This window comes from Corvus hawaiiensis, chromosome 7 (genome assembly GCF_020740725.1).
Source record: "Corvus hawaiiensis isolate bCorHaw1 chromosome 7, bCorHaw1.pri.cur, whole genome shotgun sequence".
Taxonomy (NCBI): Eukaryota; Metazoa; Chordata; class Aves; order Passeriformes; family Corvidae; genus Corvus; species Corvus hawaiiensis.
Window position 1 is genome coordinate 26,271,722 of NC_063219.1, and position 22,001 is coordinate 26,293,722.

The window sequence follows — 22,001 nt, forward strand, 5'->3', positions numbered from 1 at the left end:
AGGCAGGGAGGGAGGGAAACATGGCGGCGGCGGCGGCGGGGCGCGGGCTGCTGGCGGCCGGGCTGTTCCGCGGGCGGGTCGCCATCGTCACCGGCGGCGGCACCGGCATCGGCAAGGCCATCGCCGCCGACCTGCTGGCGCTAGGTGGGCGCGGGGCGGGCTCCGCAGGAAGCCCCGGGGGAGCAGCGGGGCGAGGCGGGTGTTGGGGGGGCCGTCAGGGAGCGCCCGCGGGCCGTGCTGCGTGTTGGGGGCTGGCGGCGCTCGGGGATGGGGTGCGAGGAGCCCCTGGGTGGGACGTTGTGTCAGGGTCGGTGAATAGCAAGGGGCACGAGGTGAGGCTGATGTGGGGCTCTGCCTTTTGGCCCGCTGGCCCGTAAAACAACACTGGCTATTTTAAACACAGAGGTCAGTGAGGTTATGTTAAACCAGGACCCTTTTCTCTCAGACTCTCCCTTCAGTGATTTCTCATTTTGCTTTAACTGGAGGATTTACGAGGTTGTTGAACCTTGAGCCTCACAGATCAGTATCCTTGAACTGCTGTCCGCAGAGTAACACATTAGAGACATGGTGCTTCTCCCAGTGCCTGCGACAGGAACGTCCTGAAATTGAAGAGCATCTTCATCGTGCATGGCATGGGTTTTCTTTCCATGCTGAGTACAGAGAAGTGGTAAAACCTGGAGTGAAAAGCAGTCTCCTGACTTTCTGATGTGGGGCCAGGAGAGGTAGAAAGGACTCCTACATCCACCTTGCAACACATTTCCTGCAAATTTCAACATCAGTGCTAGGGATCATCGGTATCAGACTGGGTTTGGATAGTTTATTGTCATGATTGGATTCAGCGCCTTCAGAATACAAACACTAGTGTTATACCTCTCGGTGCCACACTCCCGTCGTTTGCATTGTTGGAATGTGCATCACTGCACTGCATAGTAAAGAGCTTTCTTTGTTACGGCTGCGCTGGGAGGCATCTCTGTCTCTTCTGGTCTTTGTGCCCCAGCTTTCCGCTGCTTTGTGGAGCTGAATGGAGGATTAGTTCTGTTACCTTTGTATTACTGGGGAACTAAGCTTTTTTTTTCAGGTGTCCTTACATGCTGCTTGGAAGAGGTGCTTTTTAAGCATCATCACACTGTTGGTTGGTGATGTTACCCAGTTACCTTAAAATTGTGCTTAATTTGATCTTCGTTGTTTTTCTCAAGCAAAATACAAATAACAAAAGTGTGTCCATAACAGCGTAAATAGAACACAATAGAAAACAAATCTCTACAAAGCACATGAGAAAAAATGGAGAAAGAGCTATATAGAGCTTAAGTCTGACTGAGTAACCCTCCTCACCTGTAGACTTGCTGGTTACTCCTGACAAGATGATGATTGGGAACTGTTTCCATGTATACCCTGCACTTTAGGTAATGGGGGACTGGTTCCTACAGGCGCAGGAGCAGTGACAGATAATGCCAGTCATGATATGCATTGTTTTTATAACGAGTCTCCTTTGAAGCCTTCTGGGCAAATTTAAACCTTTTATCTGGAAACTTGTGCCCTTTCCCGTGACCCTGTCAGGAAATGGTCTGGTCATTCTTTGTGAAGAAAATTAAGTGATGGTATTGTCAGTTTGCACAGTAGGTACCAAGTGTTTCTCAGTGATTAGACTCCCAATTAGTATATTTAGCAAAAATACAGTCTTCTACTGGACCTTATTCTATATCAGTGTGTGTATTAATAAGCATTTAGGTTGGTAAATAGAACTGGGCTACTGTGGTTGAGTATTTTGTGTTAATTGGTAATTGTGTCTGGCATTTTATGAACTTTGCATTAGTTGGGTGCTTGTGCAAGTGACTGGAGTTCTTAATTTAAAAAAAATCAGGAGACCTCAGAGACTACTGTCTTTATATGTGTTGTTTTAAGATGGCCACCAATTAAAGGTGAAGCTCCTATTCCTAAGGACGTGTATTTGTAACGCTTCCTTCTGGAAGAATTAAACTCCTCTATTTTTTTTTTTTTAATATATCATTTCACAAGACAGCTTGAGTCAAATGAACAGCTTGCTTCTCTTTACTCCCACTAGTTATTTTGAATTTATTCTGGTGTTTGCGTGATCACATGAGAGGCCAAATTCCACTCTGCAACAGAGAGGGAAAAAACCCCCACACCTGGCAGGATGTTAACTTTTTCTTTTTTTTTTTTTTTTGGCTGGTTGAGGATGGTTTATGTTAAAGCAGATGAGCAGCAGATCTGATGGGAAGAAGGGATTACTTCTGCTGAAATGCTAAGATTATGGAAGGAGCAAACTGGGAGGAAGACCTCCTTGCCTGCTTGGCATGGAAGCTAGTAATTTGCTTATCCTTTACATGAAATTGCATGCCTGCTGGATTTGTACTAGGAATTAATTTGGTGTCCTTTGGTTTAGTCTATGTAGTAGCAATTGCTGAAGCCTTAAAGCTGTCCTAAGTCTACTGGTGTGACTGAAGAAATTGGGCTGCTTGTAGTGTGAGTGCTTGACTTAAATTTGGCACCTGCATTGGTTTTTCTCTGTAGAATGAGTCCTTCTGCCTCCAAATGTTGAAAAAACCCAAGTACTTGAGCTCCTGCCTATTCTGTATCTTCTTTCTGCAGCCAGGATTCTGCAGTGCCACAGGGAGGGCTCTGTTCCTGCTGTCTGTAGTCTGCAGATAGGGATTAATCTTGTGAGGCTATTATCCTTTCCTTCAGTCTCTGTAGAGTTAAAAAGCAGAGCATTACATTTGCTCACTGCTAGTCAAAATTGCAGCCAGTCGTACAGGAAGGTTATTTTTGTGGTTTTAAGAGCAAGCTTTTTTTTGTAAACAAGACCTGCTGAAACATCTTTAAATCACTTAATTGATAAATGAGGCAGCTGTGAGCAGAGGCAGCAGATGTGATGTCTGAAAGCTGCTTTGCTGACTCTGCAACTCACAGGCTATCTTCCCTTCTGCAGGAAGGAGAGGAAACCTTGTGGACATTTTTTTAAATTGCTCTTTTCCTGGCACAGAGGGATCTTGTTGCTAAGAAGCATCTGACATCAGTCATTGCTCCCTCTTGCAAGAACTTCAACACTGTATTTTCTAGTCAGTGACTAATAAATGCACATCCTACAAGATATCTCCATGATGTTACTAAAAAAAAGCGTAATTGTGTTAGCTGAAGGATGTTTCATTTTGTCTCTACAGGTTGCAGTGTTGTGATTGCCTCTCGTAAATTTGACCGATTAAAAGCTGCTGCAGAAGAACTGAATAATAGGTTTGCTTCCATGAGTCCTGCCAAAGTGACTCCCATAGAGTGCAATATCCGCAAAGAAGAAGAGGTAAAGATTAGTGGTCTTGTTCTGGGGCTTAACATATCAAAAGCATATTGTGTATATAAATTCTCAGATCTCCAAAGATGTTTGGCCTTCTCAAAACTAGCTTAGATCAGGGGAGAGGTGGAGCAAAGCTCGGTTGAATTGTTCTGGATAGATGTGCTTCCCAAGGGAAGACATTTGTTAGCCACCTAAGCAAAAAAACATTTATAAATATTGGCAGATATTTTTCTGACCATGCTTATATATTTCAGATATTTCTGGGAGATGCAGGTCTTGAAACTGACATGTTGTGCAGCGAGTCAGAGCCCACTTAGCATGATTCTTTGTCACATTGCTGTGACAGAAGTGAGGGGGTGTAAACTTGTGAAGATGGGAGACCTCAGAATAGTTCCTTCAAACAGGAAGGCATAGCATGGAATCTCAGTGTTTGTGACTTGACACAAGTGCCCTGCATTGTCAGTTTAGCTTGTATTAAAGCCAGAAAACCCCACAGATGTATAATATTTTAGCCATGTTTGAAATTTTAGTTATGGTTTGAGGTGTGCCTCATTGCGAACTCTATCACTATTCAAGTTGATTTTTAAATTTTTCCTTCATATTACAGAAAATGGAAGATCAAAAGTACATAATCCAGGTTCTTCAGAAGTCTGCATGCCCCTCCTAATTTTTTTATCTCTGTAATTAAATATTTAAATGTTGCAGTGGGGATCCTGCAACACGCATATATCAAACCAGGAGTCCCGTGGAAAGGAAATATATATACGGACAGACAGATTCTTGATAGCTGTTTCAGAGATGTTTATTTCTCCAGCCGCATGGCCGGAGCTCTGCCCAGGAACTGTTCCAGTCACGGGACCAAGGGTCCTTCTCCCCGCGCAGGGAACACAAACCAACCAATGGGAACGAGGCTGAGCAGGGGCAGGAAACCCCGTGTCTGTGCCCTCAGGGCCCCCTCTCCCAGGGCTACACGGCAGGGGAGGGACCCCAACACCTCACCCGTTTTATTTTAATAAAAGGAGAATGAAAACAACTGGATAAACATAACAAGAACAGTTTCAAAACAAAACAAGCCACCCTCCTGAGTCTTTAAATGTCCAAACAGATTCTCTGGAACATCTTAGGGCTGACAGAAGGGAGACAGAATTCTCTGAGCATGCTTTGTGGGGAAACTGAGGCAGGAGAGGGTTTAACTTCTTCCCTCCCCCTTTTCATCCCCCACTCGGCATTGGAAAGGGATTTTTGGGGAAACAATTGGCAAAAGCATGGTTTTGTGAGGGAAACCATGGATGAAAAAACGGATTGGGAATACACTGGGGGTAATAGGACATAGAGTAAAAGGGAAAGGTGGGATTAGGAAAGGGAAACTGTAGGGGGGGTTTACAATGGAGATACTGTCTAACATGACTACGATTTTTTGCATATATACTGCCTTTTACAGGAACACCATCAGGCCCAGTGACCTGCGATGCTTGTAACCCTTTTCTCCCTAGTACAATATTAAATTCCACCACTTCTCCATCTCCCAAGCTTGGGATGCATTTTTCAGGGTTATTCTTTTTAATAGCAGTTCTATGCACAAATATGTCTTGCTGGTTGTCACATCTTGTTATAAAACCATAATTTTGCTTAACATTATACCATTTTACTATCCCTAAGGTCTTAGTTGCTATGATCTTTTCCTTTTTCCGAGTGGCTGCTGTTTTCTGTCTCGCTGCGTCTTTGCTCTCTCCTTCGGTCGCTCCCGTGTTGGAATTGTCGGAGCTGCTGGTGCCTGCGCGCTCTTCCCGGGGTCGCGTTCGGGGCCGCGCGGGCCGGGCCGGGCCGTGCCGCTCCGTTCTCCGTGCGTCGCCTCCTCTGGTCGCAGCTTCGCTGCCGCTGCCGGGCGCTGCACACACGTCTCGGCCGGGCCCCCGAGCGACGACTCCCCCGCGCCCCGCTCCAGCGCGCGTCTCGGCCGGGCGCGGCTCCGTTCCACCGCCATCGCCGCCAGCCGCCGCCCGCGCGCCGCCCCTCTCGGCCGGGCGTTCCCGGGGCTCGCTCCACCACGCGCTGTGCTGCGCCGTGCGGGTCCTGCCGGGTCCCGCCGCGCCTCGCTCCGCCACCGACACTGCGGCTCGCGTGGCTCCGCCCGCGCGCGGGAACTGCCTCGCTGCTGCTCTCAGAGCGCTCGGTGCACGTGGCCTGGGCCGCACGGTCCCTGCGCCACGCTTCCCTTCACCAGGACACAGCTGACATTGCTCAACAGTCTCAGTAACTAAATAATATTCACGAAAATATTCTTCCATCGGCATATATTTTGACTCTAGTATTAACTGTGTCCAAACGGTTTTCCAAAAGCCCTTGGTAATAATTAAATCCCAAGAAACATAGAAAAAGTTCTTAAACAACCATGCCAGGAAGTGTTTCAGTTCTTTTTGAGCTTGAATCAAGCTAAAATTCACAAATCGTTGTTCAAGAATCATTTTAAGTTTAAGATAAATGTCCATATGCGGCTCTGAGAGCCAAGAGTCTTCCCACGGTTCCTCCATAGTTTAGATACGGAATAGCAAAGCAAAACCAAGAAGAGGAATCCAAAGTTTCCAGGGTTTACTCACACAAATCAGTCGCTTAAGGATCGGGGATCGTTCTGCCCGCATTCTCCACCATTTGTTGCAGTGGGGATCCTGCAACACGCATATATCAAACCAGGAGTCCCGTGGAAAGGAAATATATATACGGACAGACAGATTCTTGCTAGCTGTTTCAGAGATGTTTATTTCTCCAGCCGCATGGCCGGAGCTCTGCCCAGGAACTGTCCCAGTCACGGGACCAAGGGTCCTTCTCCCCGCGCAGGGAACACAAACCAACCAATGGGAACGAGGCTGAGCAGGGACAGGAAACCCCGTGTCTGTGCCCTCAGGGCCCCCTCTCCCAGGGCTACACGGCAGGGGAGGGACCCCAACATTTAAAGGTCTAACTTCAGGTTGGATTTTTAACTTTTTGAAGACAGCTACAAAATCTTCCAGTAACCACTGATTGCTACATTTTTCTAAACCTCTCAAAGTCTCTCTTAAACTAAATATTAATGACCTTTAGTGGCTATGAAGATTCTGGAAATATCCTAATATATAGCCATAAAACAAATAAAAATTAAAATTCTTCCCTTGTGGAACAGTTTGTGCCATAAAATATTTATAATAATCTACTCAGACTTTCTCTCCTGAAGGAGGTGAACCCTGGGGCTGTGCAGTATGTCACTTCACCTACCAGTGAATTTTAGGTTTATATTTACTGGCATCAGCAGTGCAACATGATAGGTTATGGCAGATGTCAGAGGGCAACTTGCATGATTAAAGCTACAGGAAAGAAAAGAGGTAAAGAGGAAAAAACATTTAAGCTTTTTTCAGGTCTATTTCTTGCAGAAAGTACTCTGGCATGCTTAATTACATTCTGCAGGTGAATCTTATTTCTGTATCAGTCTGAAATTGATTAGTGGGAACTGCAGAGTCCTGTGAGATGCTGTAGGGCTTGGATGGTGAAATGAAGTAATCTCCACTAAACTACCATTCCTTCTTTGTTTCCTTTTTAAGTGTGGCTAAATGCCTATTTGACAAAACAGGCTTAAGTGGCTTTGGAAATTTTGGAAGGTGCTTTTCAAGACTTTTTTATAGTGCTGTCCAAAGTGTTTAGGCATTATTCTGTGTTACAGGTAGCCATGCTGATACTTGAAGAAACGTCTGTCTTTGCTATTACGCTGCAGTTTTATCATAGAATTGTCTTGTTTCCAGTTTAGTTTTAAACTCTACCTATTTACAGACACACCAGAACTTTCCTTGAACTTTTTGTATGATGTTGGTGAAGTCTCTGTTGGATGTCTTCTGCCACTGGAAGTCCTCTTCAACCATTGTCCTTTCATGTCTGTTTCTATTGAAGAGAGGGTTCAGAGGAAAAAGGCAGATTAAACTCCAGTCTTGAACTTTTAAGTCATTGATTTAGTCTTACAGTTTGACTCACTTCAGTTCTCCAGCTGCTCTTAGTTCTTTCTTTTGAAGTCCTACTTAGAAAAAAAAACGCTATGAGAATTTCATAAGCTTTTTGCTGAAAATCTGGATAAGAAATGCAAGAAATTTCTGTTGCATGTTAACGTAAGAACCTGTATACCTGTTAAATATTTCTCATCTCCAAGACCAGATTTTTTTATTGTTTAGAGACATCCTGTGATTTTTTTTCTTTAGCTTGTGCCTTTCTGACTCTGTTCTCTTCTGTTAATGCTGAGATTCTCAAAGATTGCTAAATCCTGGCCATGTAAATTTCTAAATTTACTGTTGGACCAGAAATTTGTGTTTTCAATGCTTAAATTTGTAGTGAAGATAGCACTTCCTTACACTTAGGTACTTTGGTTTGTAAGTTGAAACTAGATAAACTCAAATTAACAATTGTTAACTTACACTGCTAAAACCTGTCAGAACTGAGGCATATGGCAGGTTTTCCACAACCCACAGCTTACTATTGCTTATTTATTATGTTTCCTAAGAGCAGCAATGGCGAAAAATACTTTTTTCATAATTTGCACTTGCTTCCCTTGTGGAAACTAGAGTAGAAGTACCTTTGGGCTTTTACTTCAATTTAAAGAGTATTGTACATGCACTTTCAAAACCTACTCCATTCTTAACTTAAAATTTAGTGCTTGGGACTTGGAGTCACAGGAACAGGGATCAGTAAAATATGTCCTTGAGGATTTTTCTAGGAGGCAAATATTGAGTAGATGCAACACAGTAATGTAACTCATTTCAGTATTTTCACAAATAGAAAAAGAGCTTCCTGTTACAGTGGAAGAGGGAATGAGAGGGCATGTAAACTTTTAGGTTCCCTCACAAAAGAAATAAGACTTGTACAACTGTGTTGGCTCTGTATGCTACTCATTAGTAATATTACAACTCATTGTTTGCTTTCAGCTTAGTGTGAGTGGAGAGTATTTACCTCAGAAATCACGGAAGCACATTGCTGGGTAGAGAGAACAGCCTCTGCAAGAATTCCATGTGAGTCACTACATCCTCCTTGGCTCTTATACCAGAAACCAAAGAACATGTGCAGGAGAAAAACATTATAAATGTTTCAACAAGAGAAAAAAAACTTAGGAGTTCAAGCCCCCTTAGATGTCAGAAGCGATCCATCACAAGCTTCAAAGCCCAGGAAGTTTCCTGAAGAACTACATAATTCATTTAATATATCATTCTCTCTGATATCTCACTGAAGTCTTTCTAAGAGTAAATCTTTATTTTAAAGGAAGCCACCCTGATCACCTGTAGGAACAAGCCATTTGTTCTTACTATAGCAATCCCTCCTTCTCCATGAGTTGTTTTGCATCTCTCTAAAGGCCCCTATCAATTTTGTCCAGTTTATAAACTGGAGGGAGGGAGTTTGAATAGGGAAAATTTAAGAAAGATGAAGGTGCTTTCAAATTGCCAGAAGATTATTTTTTGCTTCCTATTGCAAATCTTAAAGTAACTGACCTGCTTTGAAGATGACATGGTTCATGCCTCTAGTTTGGGTCTGTGAAATTCAAGCATTAGAAGGTTCATCCCTCATCATGTAGTCCAGTGTGTTTGTTAGAGCTCTTTCTGGCCGAGGAAGAAGCAAAGAAAGTGCAGTGAATTAATTGCTGCAGAAGCTTGATGGCAGATATCATGGGAACAGCTTAATGAATTCACATTTTTAAGTCTCTAAATCTTCATCCTCAGAAGCCCTTTTGCTTTCTAGAAAAGCTTACTTTTTATTTAATGTGCAAGAAATAATCCTGCTTGATGGAGGATTTTCAACCACTGTGTAACCTGTCAGGCTTATTTTTGTCATGAGTTTGCTGCTGCTTTTGACTAGTTTTCCACTGAATGTTCTGTAAAGGATAAAAAAACCTGTTTTATTTTTAAAAATGAGAGAGTGGAGGGCTCTGAGATAAGAGGACCTGAGGCTTCTCTATTCTGTCATCAGAATATATTTCTATATTTCTGTATTCTGTCATGGAGTCTTATCTTGGAGCAGTGATTGTGCTTCAGGATAAGACTCCTGGATATGTGATCTGTTCTCCTTTTCCTATGGTTTGGAGTGTATATAGTGATGGATATTGCTTCTTAGTAATTATGAAGCTGAAGTGATTTTTATTGTTCGTGTATTTGCTGGCACTGCCCTCATCATGTGTTGAGAGCAGATCAGTTTGCTCTTGCTAAGATGCAAACCAGACAGCTCTGTGTGCATGTGTATCTTTATTTATCTCTTTTTGTGTCCTAAATTTTGAGCTACAGCAAATCTGTTGACAGGGACAAGACATGAGGAATGAATGCTGGAATTAAGGGAGGAAGGGAGGGAGAGAGACTGAGACCAAGCAGATGATAGTCACGAGCCATGGGTGCAGTGGTGTCCTGTCAGTCTTCTGGGGGTACCACCTTCATATAGGCCAAGTTTTGAGTATCCATGGGGGGGACACAGGTGCCGTTCCCATAACTTGGGGTGACGTGTATGAGCAGTTGCTTCCTTTCCCACAGTTTGCCACAGTGGGCACTTCTGTCCAGATGCATTAACCAAGATGTGCTAACCTGGTCTTACCTCTGCTAGGCCTGGAATTAGTGCGTTCCTCTTGCAAATTCCTCCCTTCTGTGCTTCTCTCAAGTTCCTGCTTTGGTGGCTTATCATCTTATGGCAAGTTCCTTCTGCGGCCTTGACAGTGTTTTGAGACAGGCAGCTGTACTCTTTCAATCCTTACACTTGTAAGGCCTTTTTGCTATACTCTGTGGACAAACATCTCTTTAACTGGCACCTAGATAAGTAGAAGCTTACATGTCTAGGTAGGTGGAAGATAAAACCTTGTACTTCTGGTGGGCCGCTGCTGTTCTTGAAATCAGCAATTCAGAATTCTGTTCACAGTGTCTCCTTTCCATACTTCAGCTCCAGCAACAGCAGCTGGACCAGACCCCAAGGGTAAAACTTGTCACTTGGACATCAACAAGACAACTTCAGACAGACTCAATACAGTGCTACTGAGCACATACCCTGTGTCTGAGTTCACTAGTAGCTTTTCTTTTCCAATAAACTTCAGAGCTTAGCATAGGCTCAGTTGGTTTATAAATACTTAATGCCTGTCTATGTGAAGCCTGTAGTGAAAGACTGTGGCTTGGTGGGGAGGATAAGAGACTCCTGTTGCTGTACTTTTAAATAACACAGCAATACCACAGTAAAAATAGCTGTTACCCCTGTGCCAGAATGCCTGTTAGTTCTAGCCACCAAATCACAGATCTCTGACACTCTGTAGTGAGTTGTGCCTGTGTGTTTTACTCAGTCAAGGTGACCTGTGAATGCATGTGGACATTTGTCCCTTTTCCTGTGCAAGTGACTACTGTCATCTCAGTTATCTGTGAATATGTGCTACTGCATAATACTTACGATTTGCAGTCACACACAAAAGTTCCTTATTGCAGAGCTCCAGTCTTCTGGTTATGTCTGAAGTGCCTGATTTTGTTCTTTGCTGTCTTTTTCAGAAGAATGTCCTAAACTAGTAGCTCTACCTCATGCAGCTTTGCTTTGCTTCCAAAGAGAGTCTTTAATAGCTTTTCTAAGAAGTTCTTTCCAAGTGAATTTTTAAATTATAGGAATAGAGAAGAATCTTCTTTAGTAGTCACTGTGATTTAAATATGTTCTACCAGACCCTCCTTCTCTCTGTGCTGCTGGCTGCTGTCACCATGTTTACTGTAACTGGGAGAAGCACTGCAGTGATGCTTTTTCTACAGCACAGAAGACTTTGTGAAGATTGCTACAGTTGGAGCCATCTCAGCTGTCACTGGAGAGCCTTCTGGCCTTTCCTGGCTTTCAGAAAACAGAACTGATACACATTTGTTGTTGTTGGGTTTTTAATTTCTTTTTCCTGAGAATATGGTGCAACAAGTAGGAACAACAAAGTTCCTTAAGTACAACATATGAACCATTTTGAGTTGATATGTTATAGCATATAACATACATTTTGTCCAGCTGTTGAAAACTTGCTTTAATGTCTCTTCTCTGTGGATTTTTCTTGTTAATTTGTTTTGTCTTCTCTTTTTACGATTCTTAGCATTTTTTCTTCTCTCTCTCTCTCTCTCTCTTTCCACAGTCTGAATAGCCTTAGTCTGTTCAAATCTTCTCTGTACTGAAACCATTTCTGTTCCAAAAATGAGCCCTTATTTCAGTGACTTACAGAGAATAATATTGAAAGCAAGATTCTGAGACTGATAGGGAGAAGAGCTTAATATTGCTGAGCAAAGCATAACTTTTGCTACCTAGCCAGACATAACTTTCCTTTGCTTACAAGAGAAAAGTAAAAGCCAGAATGTCCCTGTGGCATGGTTGTTCTCACAAGCAATGGGTTTGGGACTGCTGTCACAGATGTTTTGGTTTTCTGGGTTTTTTCCTCACATCCCACAACCTGCAGTGACTAAAATGAGGAATAAGATGACATTCAGAATTTGAAGATTTGGTTTAGGTATCAAAATTGGTTTTTTAAGGCATTTTTTATCAGCAGGCACTAGGTTTTCAGTCATTATATGTTTGTTTAGGGTTTTTTTTTCCGAGAGGTGCATCCTCACAGGATCCATACTACCCTGGTAAACCATCCTGTTTAGCAACACAAGATGTAAGGCAGCTATTTATGAGACCGAGTTGGTAACACTCATTGTGGAATACAGATAATGCATTGCTTGCTCTTTTTTTTTTTGTTTCTGATGTTTTTTACCACTAACTCAATACAGAGAAAGGTTGATTGATATCCTTCCCCTAGCGCAATCTGTTTGAGTGGCAGCATTCCTCCACCTGTTTGGTTTTTTGGGTGGTTTTTTTTTTGTTCTGTGTTTTTCTCTGACCACAGATGCTAGATTAACATTTTATATATGCTTGGGTAGGAATAACTGATGCATGGAATATAGTTATGATTGATGATGTAAGCAGGAAACAGTCACATGGTCCCATTTCTTGTTTCTTGAGATAAAGATTAAATTATTAAGCAGTTGCTATGGAGTTCTTATAGCTGTCTTGAATTAATATTTTTGCCAAAGAAGATAACTTGTATTTGCAGCATTTTTTAGACTTCATGTTTTATAGGGTAATTAACCTTCTTCCTGTGTGTTAGAAGACTGGCTATTGCCAACTCATACATCAGAGCTGTAGTGAACATACAAAACTTCTAGATAAGAATGATAAAACTCCACAAGATGAGTTATGTTTTCTGTTTAAAATGGTCAGGTGTATGGTCAGATAAAAATAACAGTAGCTGCCTTATATGGAACTCTTTGGGGATCTCATGTGAACGCCCCCACTCTTCTGAAAGACATCAGGAGATTCTTAGTAGGTTGTATGTAGTGGGCTTTTGTGTCTGTTTGGTTTCACAAATCTTCAGCAGCTTAAATCCCCTTTTTCTTTGGGTGCTGGTATTTTATGCAGCACCTGCATTATACCAGCAAAATTTCCTAAGTAAACATGGATACAGCCTAGTCCTTCTTGGCTGACTAAACCTGTCACACCAATCTTACAGCCTCTCTAAAGACTGGACCTCCTCTTTTTCTGTGAAAAGGGCATGAGGGAGAAGATACTGTCTGAGAATGAAATTTGGTATAGGGCTTAATCAACATACCACACTAACAAATACTGTTTCAGGTAGAAGCTTTGGTGAAGTCTACACTGTCTCTGCATGGGAAGATTGACTTCCTGGTGAATAATGGAGGGGGCCAGTTTGCAAGTCCTTCTGAAGCCATCCGTGCAAAAGGCTGGAATGCTGTGATAGACACAAATCTGACAGGAACCTTCTATTGCTGCAAAGCGGGTAAGGTCTGAACATAAAACTTCATATGTTTGTTTTTGTTTTTTACAGAAACACCAGAAGATAAGAAATGTAAGGTTTGCCTAGCTTCTTTTCATGCACTTACCTGACAGTGGATATTTATTACATTTGTTCATAAATACAAACAGACATTTAGGCAAGCATGATCTTCTGGTTAAGGCCAAGTTTGGGGAGTCAGTTGACTTTGATACACATTTAAAAGACTATAGGAAAACCACTTAACTTTTGTGGCCTGTATTCACTGTATATAACATAGGAAAATACTTCTCTCCCTTCAAGGATATAAATTTAGGCTTAAATTTAAGTATGGTATGTCATTCTCAGATAGCATTTGTGGAAGTTAAAGTAATTTACATGGAAACATGAAATCTTGATTTCCCTCAAATGCTTCTTGACAATCATTGAGCCTTACTGGGGCCACGCCTGTTGCCCCATGGCCTCACCTCTGCCTTGGCAAGGCTGTGGTACAAACAGCAGATTATTTTTATTTAAACCAGTATGACAAATGTGCAGTGTGATTGCAGTTAATTCTCCAAATTTGGCTCCCAATTGGCAAGTTCATTTGTATGCATTTCTTCTGATATTTATAGGTTATCTTCCTCCTTCATACAGTGTACAATGCCTGGATGCAGGAACATGGAGGAGCCATTGTCAGCATTACTGCTGCCGTGAGAAGTGGCTTTCCTGGAATGTCGTAATATATATTTTCTTTTTACACTTTTCTATATTTTTCCCCCAGAAGTACTGACTGTTCCTAAACACTTCAGAAAGGTGTGTACTGGGCAGCAGCAGAGTATGGAAATATAGTAGTTAGGTCAAGAGAGAGCAAGAGTATCACTTGTCTGTATGTGTGGGGACCTCTTATTAATCCAGTAGATGGCATCTCTGGTCTCTCTCCACTTGTTTGTAAGAAACTATGAAGCAAGACTTGCCCAGTGAAGTTTTAATTGGGAACAGCTCCCTTTTCTGTTTGGTTTTTTTTTTAAACTTTGAAATTGAGTTTCTGTTGAAGAAATAAGAAAATATGTTTTGAGCAAGTGTTGCATTATGTCTCTTTGTCCCGATTCAGGGTTGAATGGTTTCAAAACCAAAATTTTTTAAGGAACAGCAGAATATTTTCTCACTAGCTTGTTCTTTGCAGTACAAGATAAATATGGAGATCCACACGGTGGTGCTGAAGCTGCAGTTATTTGAGTATCTCCACTGAGGTATCTGGTTCAACTGTCAGGGCAAATAGGCTGAAGATGTTTCAATTTGAGTTGAACTTAGAGGAAAAAAAAGCAAATTCTGAATAACGGTGGAAAAATTTTCCTAAGTAACTGTTGTATGTAGATGGATAGACAAACCTACTTTCAAATTAAATTGACTTGAAACTTCTTGCAGGAATGTACTGTTGAAAAAGATATGCCTTTGCAAGTCCAGACACTGCTCATACCAAAAGTCACCTTATATGAATTTTTCATAAGTATTAATTTTGAACATAAAAGTTGTCATGTTTCCTCAGACTGTGCCTGGAGGTTAATTTCGTTCTGGCCTAAACATATGAATAAGTTATGTTTTCTTCTTTTTTTTTCTGAAGTTTTTCTTATACTTTCCCTGTATTTGAGAAGCTATTATATCTATCTCCTCTTAGTCTGTTTTGCTAGGCGAAAGCAAATAAATCCTATAAATTTTCTCTGACTACAACTGTCTACAATTCATTACTGCAGTAATTTTGTCTGCATTCAAGCTTGTAATCATTTCAGACTAGTTACCTACAGCAGCAAGGTATTGAAGTTCACTGTGACTGTCGTGTCTCTGTCTCCATCCACCTAGAGTAATTTTTGAATGGTGACTTATTTTAATCATGTTTGTCAGAAGGTTTAAACAATCTTTCAGACCACTGTTCTTCCAAGTGTTGCTTTACCTGTGCAGGCTACAGGTTTTACACAGTTTGAACTTCAGTTGTTTCTCTTTTATAAGCCCCCTCCTGCAGTAGAGTGTAGCTGACCCCATGTTGCGTTGGGAAAGAGATCTTAAGTATTTCCAGCAATGACAGGAAATCACAGCATAGCTTGTTTGAACAGTGAAGCTATGGTCAAACTTGGAAACTGGAGAATCTCTCTCTTCCAGATGCTTGGTCCAGCCACAGAAAACTACTCTGAATACCCTAATGAGGCTGCAGTAGAATTAACATTGGACACTCTTAGCTGAGGGAGCAGATGCTTCCTTTGCTTTCTTTTCTCCACAGGCACACAGGAGCTGCAAGAGCTGCAGTGAATAACCTAACCAAGACTCTGGCTTTAGAATGGGCTCACAGTGGAGTGAGAATCAACAGCGTTGCTCCTGTAAGTAATGGCAAATGATCTGATTGAAATTAGCCATTACACATGCTCATAGTTAGAGCATTTGGACCAAAATGGATTTTTAAATTTATAAGCAGTAACTGTTTGTGGATTATTTATGCATTTGTTTATAATTCCCTCACTGTGTTCTTTGGGCCATTTGAGTGTTTTGTGCTTTTGGATGATGAGTCAGAGGATGTGGGATAAAATTGCTTCTGCTTTCTGCTTTGACTTGGCACACTTGGTTTTTAGGTTTTTTTATAGCTAAATGAAGTGATACTGGTAGGAGTTGGTGACCTGTCTTACAAAGCCTTGACATAAAATTACTCAATGCTCTGTGTTTCAGTAATGGATACATTACTTCTGAGTTCAGGAAAATTTCTGTTTGAGGTTCAAGTGTGCTGATGGTTTACAAACTTATTTTGAAAATCTCTGAATGTGTCACATTATTACCGCAGTCCTAGGCCCTATCACCGTGTCCTGCAGCCGTAGGGAGGAGGAGAGAAGATCCAGCAGGCAGGAACTGTGCAGCAAGATTGATTTATTTAATTATTTTACAAACTCTTTTATAGACTTTTTGTTCATAGTCTAATTGGACAAGGATCAGCCACCCCTTGGGGGTGATTGGCTAAAATCCTAAAACATCCATTGTCAAAATATTTTCCTACTATACTATAAACAAGACTTTTCAAGGCTGCAGGTGTTTGGTTGTTTACATAACTCTGCTACCTCTTCTGTGAGAGAGAAAAGTCTCTCATGGACTTAGAAAATAACAAGAAAATCCTTGCTAGCAGCATTTCTGTATCTACATCACATAATGCATTTTACTTTGTCTTCTACATGTTAAGTTAGTTTAGCTTTAGTCATATAAAGAAATGGTAGTTGGAATGTACTATTTCTCAGAGAAATCATATGTAAAAATGTGTGTTTTGATTTTTTCCTTATCAAATTCATGCAGACAGGAAACAACTATACAGGTCAGCTAAAATATGTCTGCCACATTTCTGAAGAAGTAGACAGCAGGTAGAGTTGTTTTAAATAACTGTATAGAAAAAGCAGCTGCGTTTTGTAGCGCACAGTGCTGCAGATACAGAAGTTATATAGAAGCTCTAGCTTTGACATTTGTGAATGTGTGATCTGTAGTAATTTTCTGTTATCCACAATTTATTTTGCACATTTACTCCCTTGAAATTAAAACAGGACACATAAACTTTGTCCACGACTTCTACAGTCAGAATTTAGCTTGTCTCACAGTGGATGTCGTAAGCGAAGTGTCATATTTGTTTAAGTGATCCCTAGGAAGATCTTGCTACTATTTTTGTAGAATGTCTGTATATTCTGTTGTGCCTCATGTCCTAAAGCATCTGGCTCGCTTTGTTTGGCATAGCACAGAATGCTTAAAGGCAGATGTGTGTTAATCATTCCGGTAGAGGCTTTTATGTAACCTTTGTGAGATGCAATTCATCTGGAGACATGTTAAATATTAAGATCTACTGGCTTGTATTTCCTGTTTATCTGCTTTTTCTGATTTATCAAGTCTTGGGGAAGTAAGTAATTAAGACAGCATTATTATGTGAACATACTTTCAGGCATGCTAATTACCTAATGAATCATACTGATTAGATATTATAGCACATGTCAGAAGAAGTTTTTGACAAGCAAACACTGCAGGGCTTTGGCTCTTTCAGAAGTATTTGCTAGTTTTGTTACTATGCTGGTAACAAAAGTCCATGTTATAGTTACAATAATGCTTCTGTCACCTTTGGGGACCCATCAGGTCTGTGGTAACATTACAAAATTGTTACTGCTTTATGTGAGAAGAGTAACCTGTAGGGAATGGATACAAAGAGACGGAAGTGAGCATTCTGAAAAAAATAGTTTTACATTCATTATACAAGTATCGTAGAAACCTTAGTATATGCTTCATGGGTGAATTCAAATTTTGCTATTTTACTAAAACTTGAGTCCCAAAAGTTCTGTCCTAACTGGTGGATGCAACCCTGTGTCCACGTTGCCATCTTCCTTCTCAGGAGTAAACTGGACTGTGTGGTCGCCAGAGCAAACACAGTCATCTTTTTCTGCTTCTACAGCAGCTAAGTAGGGAGAGTCAGAATTCTGACTCAAATCTATCTGCTTCTGTAATTCGAAATAAATCTGTCTAGTGCTGCTACAGATGACAAGAAACTTTTGAGAACTTGTTCTTGAGGTTTTGTAGTTTCCTGCTGTAATTTAACATGAAATGCTTGTAAAAAAGCGGCCTCTGAGGTTTTTTTTATACTCTACTTTTTTGTTAATGAAGTGACAGCGGAGAATTGGAATAATCAGAATTATTGTGCTTGAACAGGGATGTGGCTAGCAGCCAAATTACCTTCTTGTATAAATTATACTATGCCATTACATTCAAAAACTTGTATTCAAGTGCTCTTTAGATAGTTCAGTCCCACAGAAAATCAGTAATGACAACTTCACAATTTTAGAATTATCAGTTTAAATGTACGCAAGAGAACTAAAGTTTCATTATGCTGTTTTAAAATAGGGACTGGTATTTTCAGAAACTGCTGTTGCAAACTATGGAGAACAAGGTGTAATGATGTGGTTAAGGAGCATACCAAAGGTTCCTGCCAAGAGGTCGGCTGTTCCTGAGGAGGTAATGTATTACAGAATGCTTCTGATACTCCTACTTCTGTGTCTCTATTTTGAAGCCTCTTTATTATATGGGGGAAAAAAAAGATTTAATTTTGTACTGTGATGGAATATTTAAAAAGAAGAAAGCTTGTAGCAGTGTGTGGTTGTGCCAAGTGAGAGAGTTAACCAGTAGTCACTGTTATACAGAAAATTTAATTCAGCTGGCTCTTACCGCTGAAGCGTTTGATAGTAGGCATTATTTATTGAAGAAGTTGACTTCAGCAGGAAGGACTGAAAGAATGAATATTAAGGGAAAATAAAGTGTATCTTAAAAGCACTTAGCTCTCTTCCACCAAGAATGTGCATCTTTGATAAACTGATCAACCTTTTTTTGTTGTTTTTTCAGTATCTGATGCTGCTCTGTGACAGCTCACTGGTTTTCCTCTGTTAAATGGCTGGAAGAATGGCTTTAAGGCTGTTACAGCTTTCATTACTGAGTAGAAAATGTTACTATATCTTGCCTGTAAAAGTTTTCACAATCTTCTTTGACATGACCAATTCCCAGCAGTTTAAGAAAGATTAAAATTGTCATTCTTTTGCTAGATCTCTCCTGCAGTATGTTTCCTGCTGTCTCCAGCTGCATCATTCATTACTGGGATAACCATGGTCGTGGATGGTGGCCAGAGTTTGTACAGCCATACCCTAGAAATACCCGGTAAGAAATGGGCTACAGAATAGTGCCCTTCAAGTGACTGGAGTTGGGCAATGGGAGGACACAAAAGTAAAATGTCTAGTTTCTCAATCAACTAAGTAAATTATTTGTTTTCCTCAGATCATGACAGATGGCCCTCACCACCGGAAGGAAAAAATTCTGAAATGCTGAAAAAGCTTCTTTCTGGCGAGTTCAAGCCAAAGCTGTAAAAGAAAGAGATTTTACCTTGTTCCCAGTTGCACACTTGCTGATAATCTCGTGTTGTGATCTGGCCTTATTATTCTCAGTAATAATTTTTTTTTGCTCATATGTAACTACATTAAGTGCCTTGATTTTTGTTGTTTTATATTTAAAACTTCTGAAAGGCTTTGCATTGTACATTTCTTCTCTGAAAACACTCACCCTGAAAACATTCAGTCTTTTGGGAAGGAAAAATATATAAAAGATAAATTTTCCATTTGCATGATCATTAAGTAATGAAGAATCCCAGCCAGAAGTGAATAAAAAGAATACTTACTTTACAGTGAAGGTAGCCAAGAGGGAATGTTTTGGAATCCTTCTATTCTTGATGATTTGAGGGAGAAGGTAATTTAAATCTTTTAGCATTAGTTGCATCAGTTACACTCGGGGTAAGTGTTAGCTCTACACTGTTTCTGTTCAGCCACACACTGAGTGTTCAACAATGGTTTTAAAGACCAAGTAAGTATTTCTCTGAAAATAATTAAAAATAAGATGGAATACTGTTACTAATGTTTCAAACTAATATGGCATATTGGGAAGGTTTTGAATTGTTTGCAGATATAATGACATAATGGAGTTAAGCTGGCTGCAACTTAAATTTGATAACAGATTAAGCAGATAATCAATACTGGAAAACAGTATAGATTCAACAATTTAACATGCAAAATCTGTGGTGTATATTGCAGTGCTCTCTGCAGTATGCTGTACTAGTAAAGGAGAAATTTGCAATTCTTCATTTGCCAGTTAAAACACCATCTATCCATACTGTGTTGTCTTGCAATGTTAACAGAATTTTGTTCATGACTGTCTTTAGGTGTGGTTTTTGTGAACAATGCAGAGATGCCATTTAAAAACCAGAAAATTTGTAATACATCACTTGAAGAGGCTGTATTTGTAAATTTTTTATTCCCTTTAAGGGAAATGTTCCCATGTCTGCTAACTTTAGAGAAAATGTAAAAAATAAGCAATGACTGTGTTTGTTTGCTGTAAAAACTGGAATTCCTGGAATCAAGTTGCTGCTATAAAGGGAACTTTTAATACTTCATTTTGGACTGAATGTAAGAGTCTGACAATTGGTTTTTTTCTGCGAAGATGTTTGACTTTTGCGTCTTTCAGTAGAATATGTGTTCTTATATAGGTACATGTAGATTGCCTTTTCATGAAAATGAAATTAATGCGAGTTTGGGGGGGGGAGGAGGAGTTTGAGCCATCATGTGTGTTCTTTCTACTTTATCCTCTTTCCTTGGTAACTGGACAGTCATTTATGTGCCTGCGAGAAATTGGTACAGAGATAAAGCCAACTTTTTTCAAACCTCTTGTGCAAGGTATATTTTGATTATTGCAAGTATTAGTTCAGGGTACTCGGCAAGAGGATTCCTGGAAGCAAATGCACCTGTTAGATAACTAACTCTAGAACTCTAGCCCATTGCATTCAAGTGAAATTATTTAGCTTATTAACACATTATTTCGACATTCTTAATGTCTTTCTGGAAAAGAAGGTTAAACATGAACATGCTTGAGACTTGTGGAACTTACTTTATGTTTGATTGTGAGTTTCTATGATACATGTGCACTGTGAATTTAAAGGGAAGTGAATTGATTACTTTTATTATATCCCAGAAATGTTCACTGAAAGATTTGAGTACAAACTTGGAAAGAATCAATTTTTAATCTTGCAAATTTCCTCTTTAACTGTGCTAGAGTGTGAATATTCATAAAGAGGGGAAGTTTATATGTAATGGTGGTGAAATTCGTCATTTACCTCAGTAAATCATGAGAACATTAGATAGGTGAGCATTCTCCTGTGTGGGAGACAGGTTGAGTTTGCAATTAATAAATTCCTTCACAAGTAAAACTATAACAAACCTTTCTGCTTGTGCTGAATACAATTTGACCTTGCCTTCTTCAACTTCCAGCAAAGTAATGGATGTACTAAGAAAATTTAAGTTAGTTCTTTAGAAGAGGCTGTGTGTGCTTTTTTTTTTAACTGGCAGGAAGTTGAAACAGGCAGCATTTGTGAAGCCATAATGTGCTCAGCTTAGTGCAATAGGAGAATATACTCAAAATACTCCAGGGGTAAATCTGGTTTAAAAATACAGAAAATACATCCTCAGAAGGAGAAGGGCATACATCAGTGTTCTCTGCTTTTTCTCTTTTCCCCCCAGTAATAATACCAAGGTTCCCCCATGAGCTGAAGCTTACTGTGCATAATATTAAAATGTTTATCACAATTTGTTAGATATTAGGATAGTAACTCCCTTGCTGTAATGGTTTTGCAGTAATCACAGCCTTTATTTTTTTGCTTGGGTTTTTTTTTTGTTTTGTTTCTATTTGTATTTTTGGGGGGTTTACTTTGTTTTTGTGTTTTTTGTCTTCCACCATGGATTACATGAAATGTTTCATTGTCTCTTTGGTCCATTTTTATGCAGATTAAAATTATTTTAAAAGTTTTGCAGTACCTTGCAGAAACCCAGTATTGTGTCAGCTGGCAGCAAGAATGTTTCAGGTTTCTGCTGTAGTTCTGCAGATAATATCAGCTGCTCTTCCTATGCCAACAGCCTTTGATCAAAGGGCACTGAGAGGTTAAAAGAAATGGGTGTGGTAACAAAAACATCTTTGACCTGTATAAGACTGGGGTATCTGGAGTTCAGAGAACAGGGCTTTATTTTATTTGATTTATTTTACAAGGGAGGTGAAAGCAACTGTGAGAAAAGGGCTAAGGAACTCAGGAAGCATCAAGGAGATTTACTGACCGAACACCGAAACTTAAACATTTGCTGCACTGTATAATTGTAATAAGCAAAGAGAAGGATGTTAGAATGACAGTTACATTTACCATTCTGTTATAAATCACTTTTGCTTGCTTTAGTATTTACCTCTGGGTAGGCCTGTGCCTATTCTGCCTATCTCTTATCAGATGTTCATTTGATGGATGAATAGGTGCTTACCAAC

General features: G+C 40.3%; 1 protein-coding gene across 1 annotated transcript; it reads left to right on the forward strand.

The window, feature by feature from the left end:
• The first annotated feature begins 20 nt into the window (after window positions 1–20).
• PECR (peroxisomal trans-2-enoyl-CoA reductase) lies at window positions 21–20,094 on the forward strand. Its single transcript, XM_048309608.1, has 8 exons — window positions 21–144; window positions 3,183–3,316; window positions 12,965–13,130; window positions 13,761–13,842; window positions 15,379–15,475; window positions 18,009–18,119; window positions 18,701–18,812; window positions 18,930–20,094. The coding sequence occupies exons 1-8, from the start codon at window positions 21–23 to the stop codon at window positions 19,016–19,018; spliced, it is 915 nt and encodes a 304-aa protein (XP_048165565.1). The 3' UTR covers window positions 19,019–20,094.
• Window positions 20,095–22,001: the final 1,907 nt, after the last annotated feature.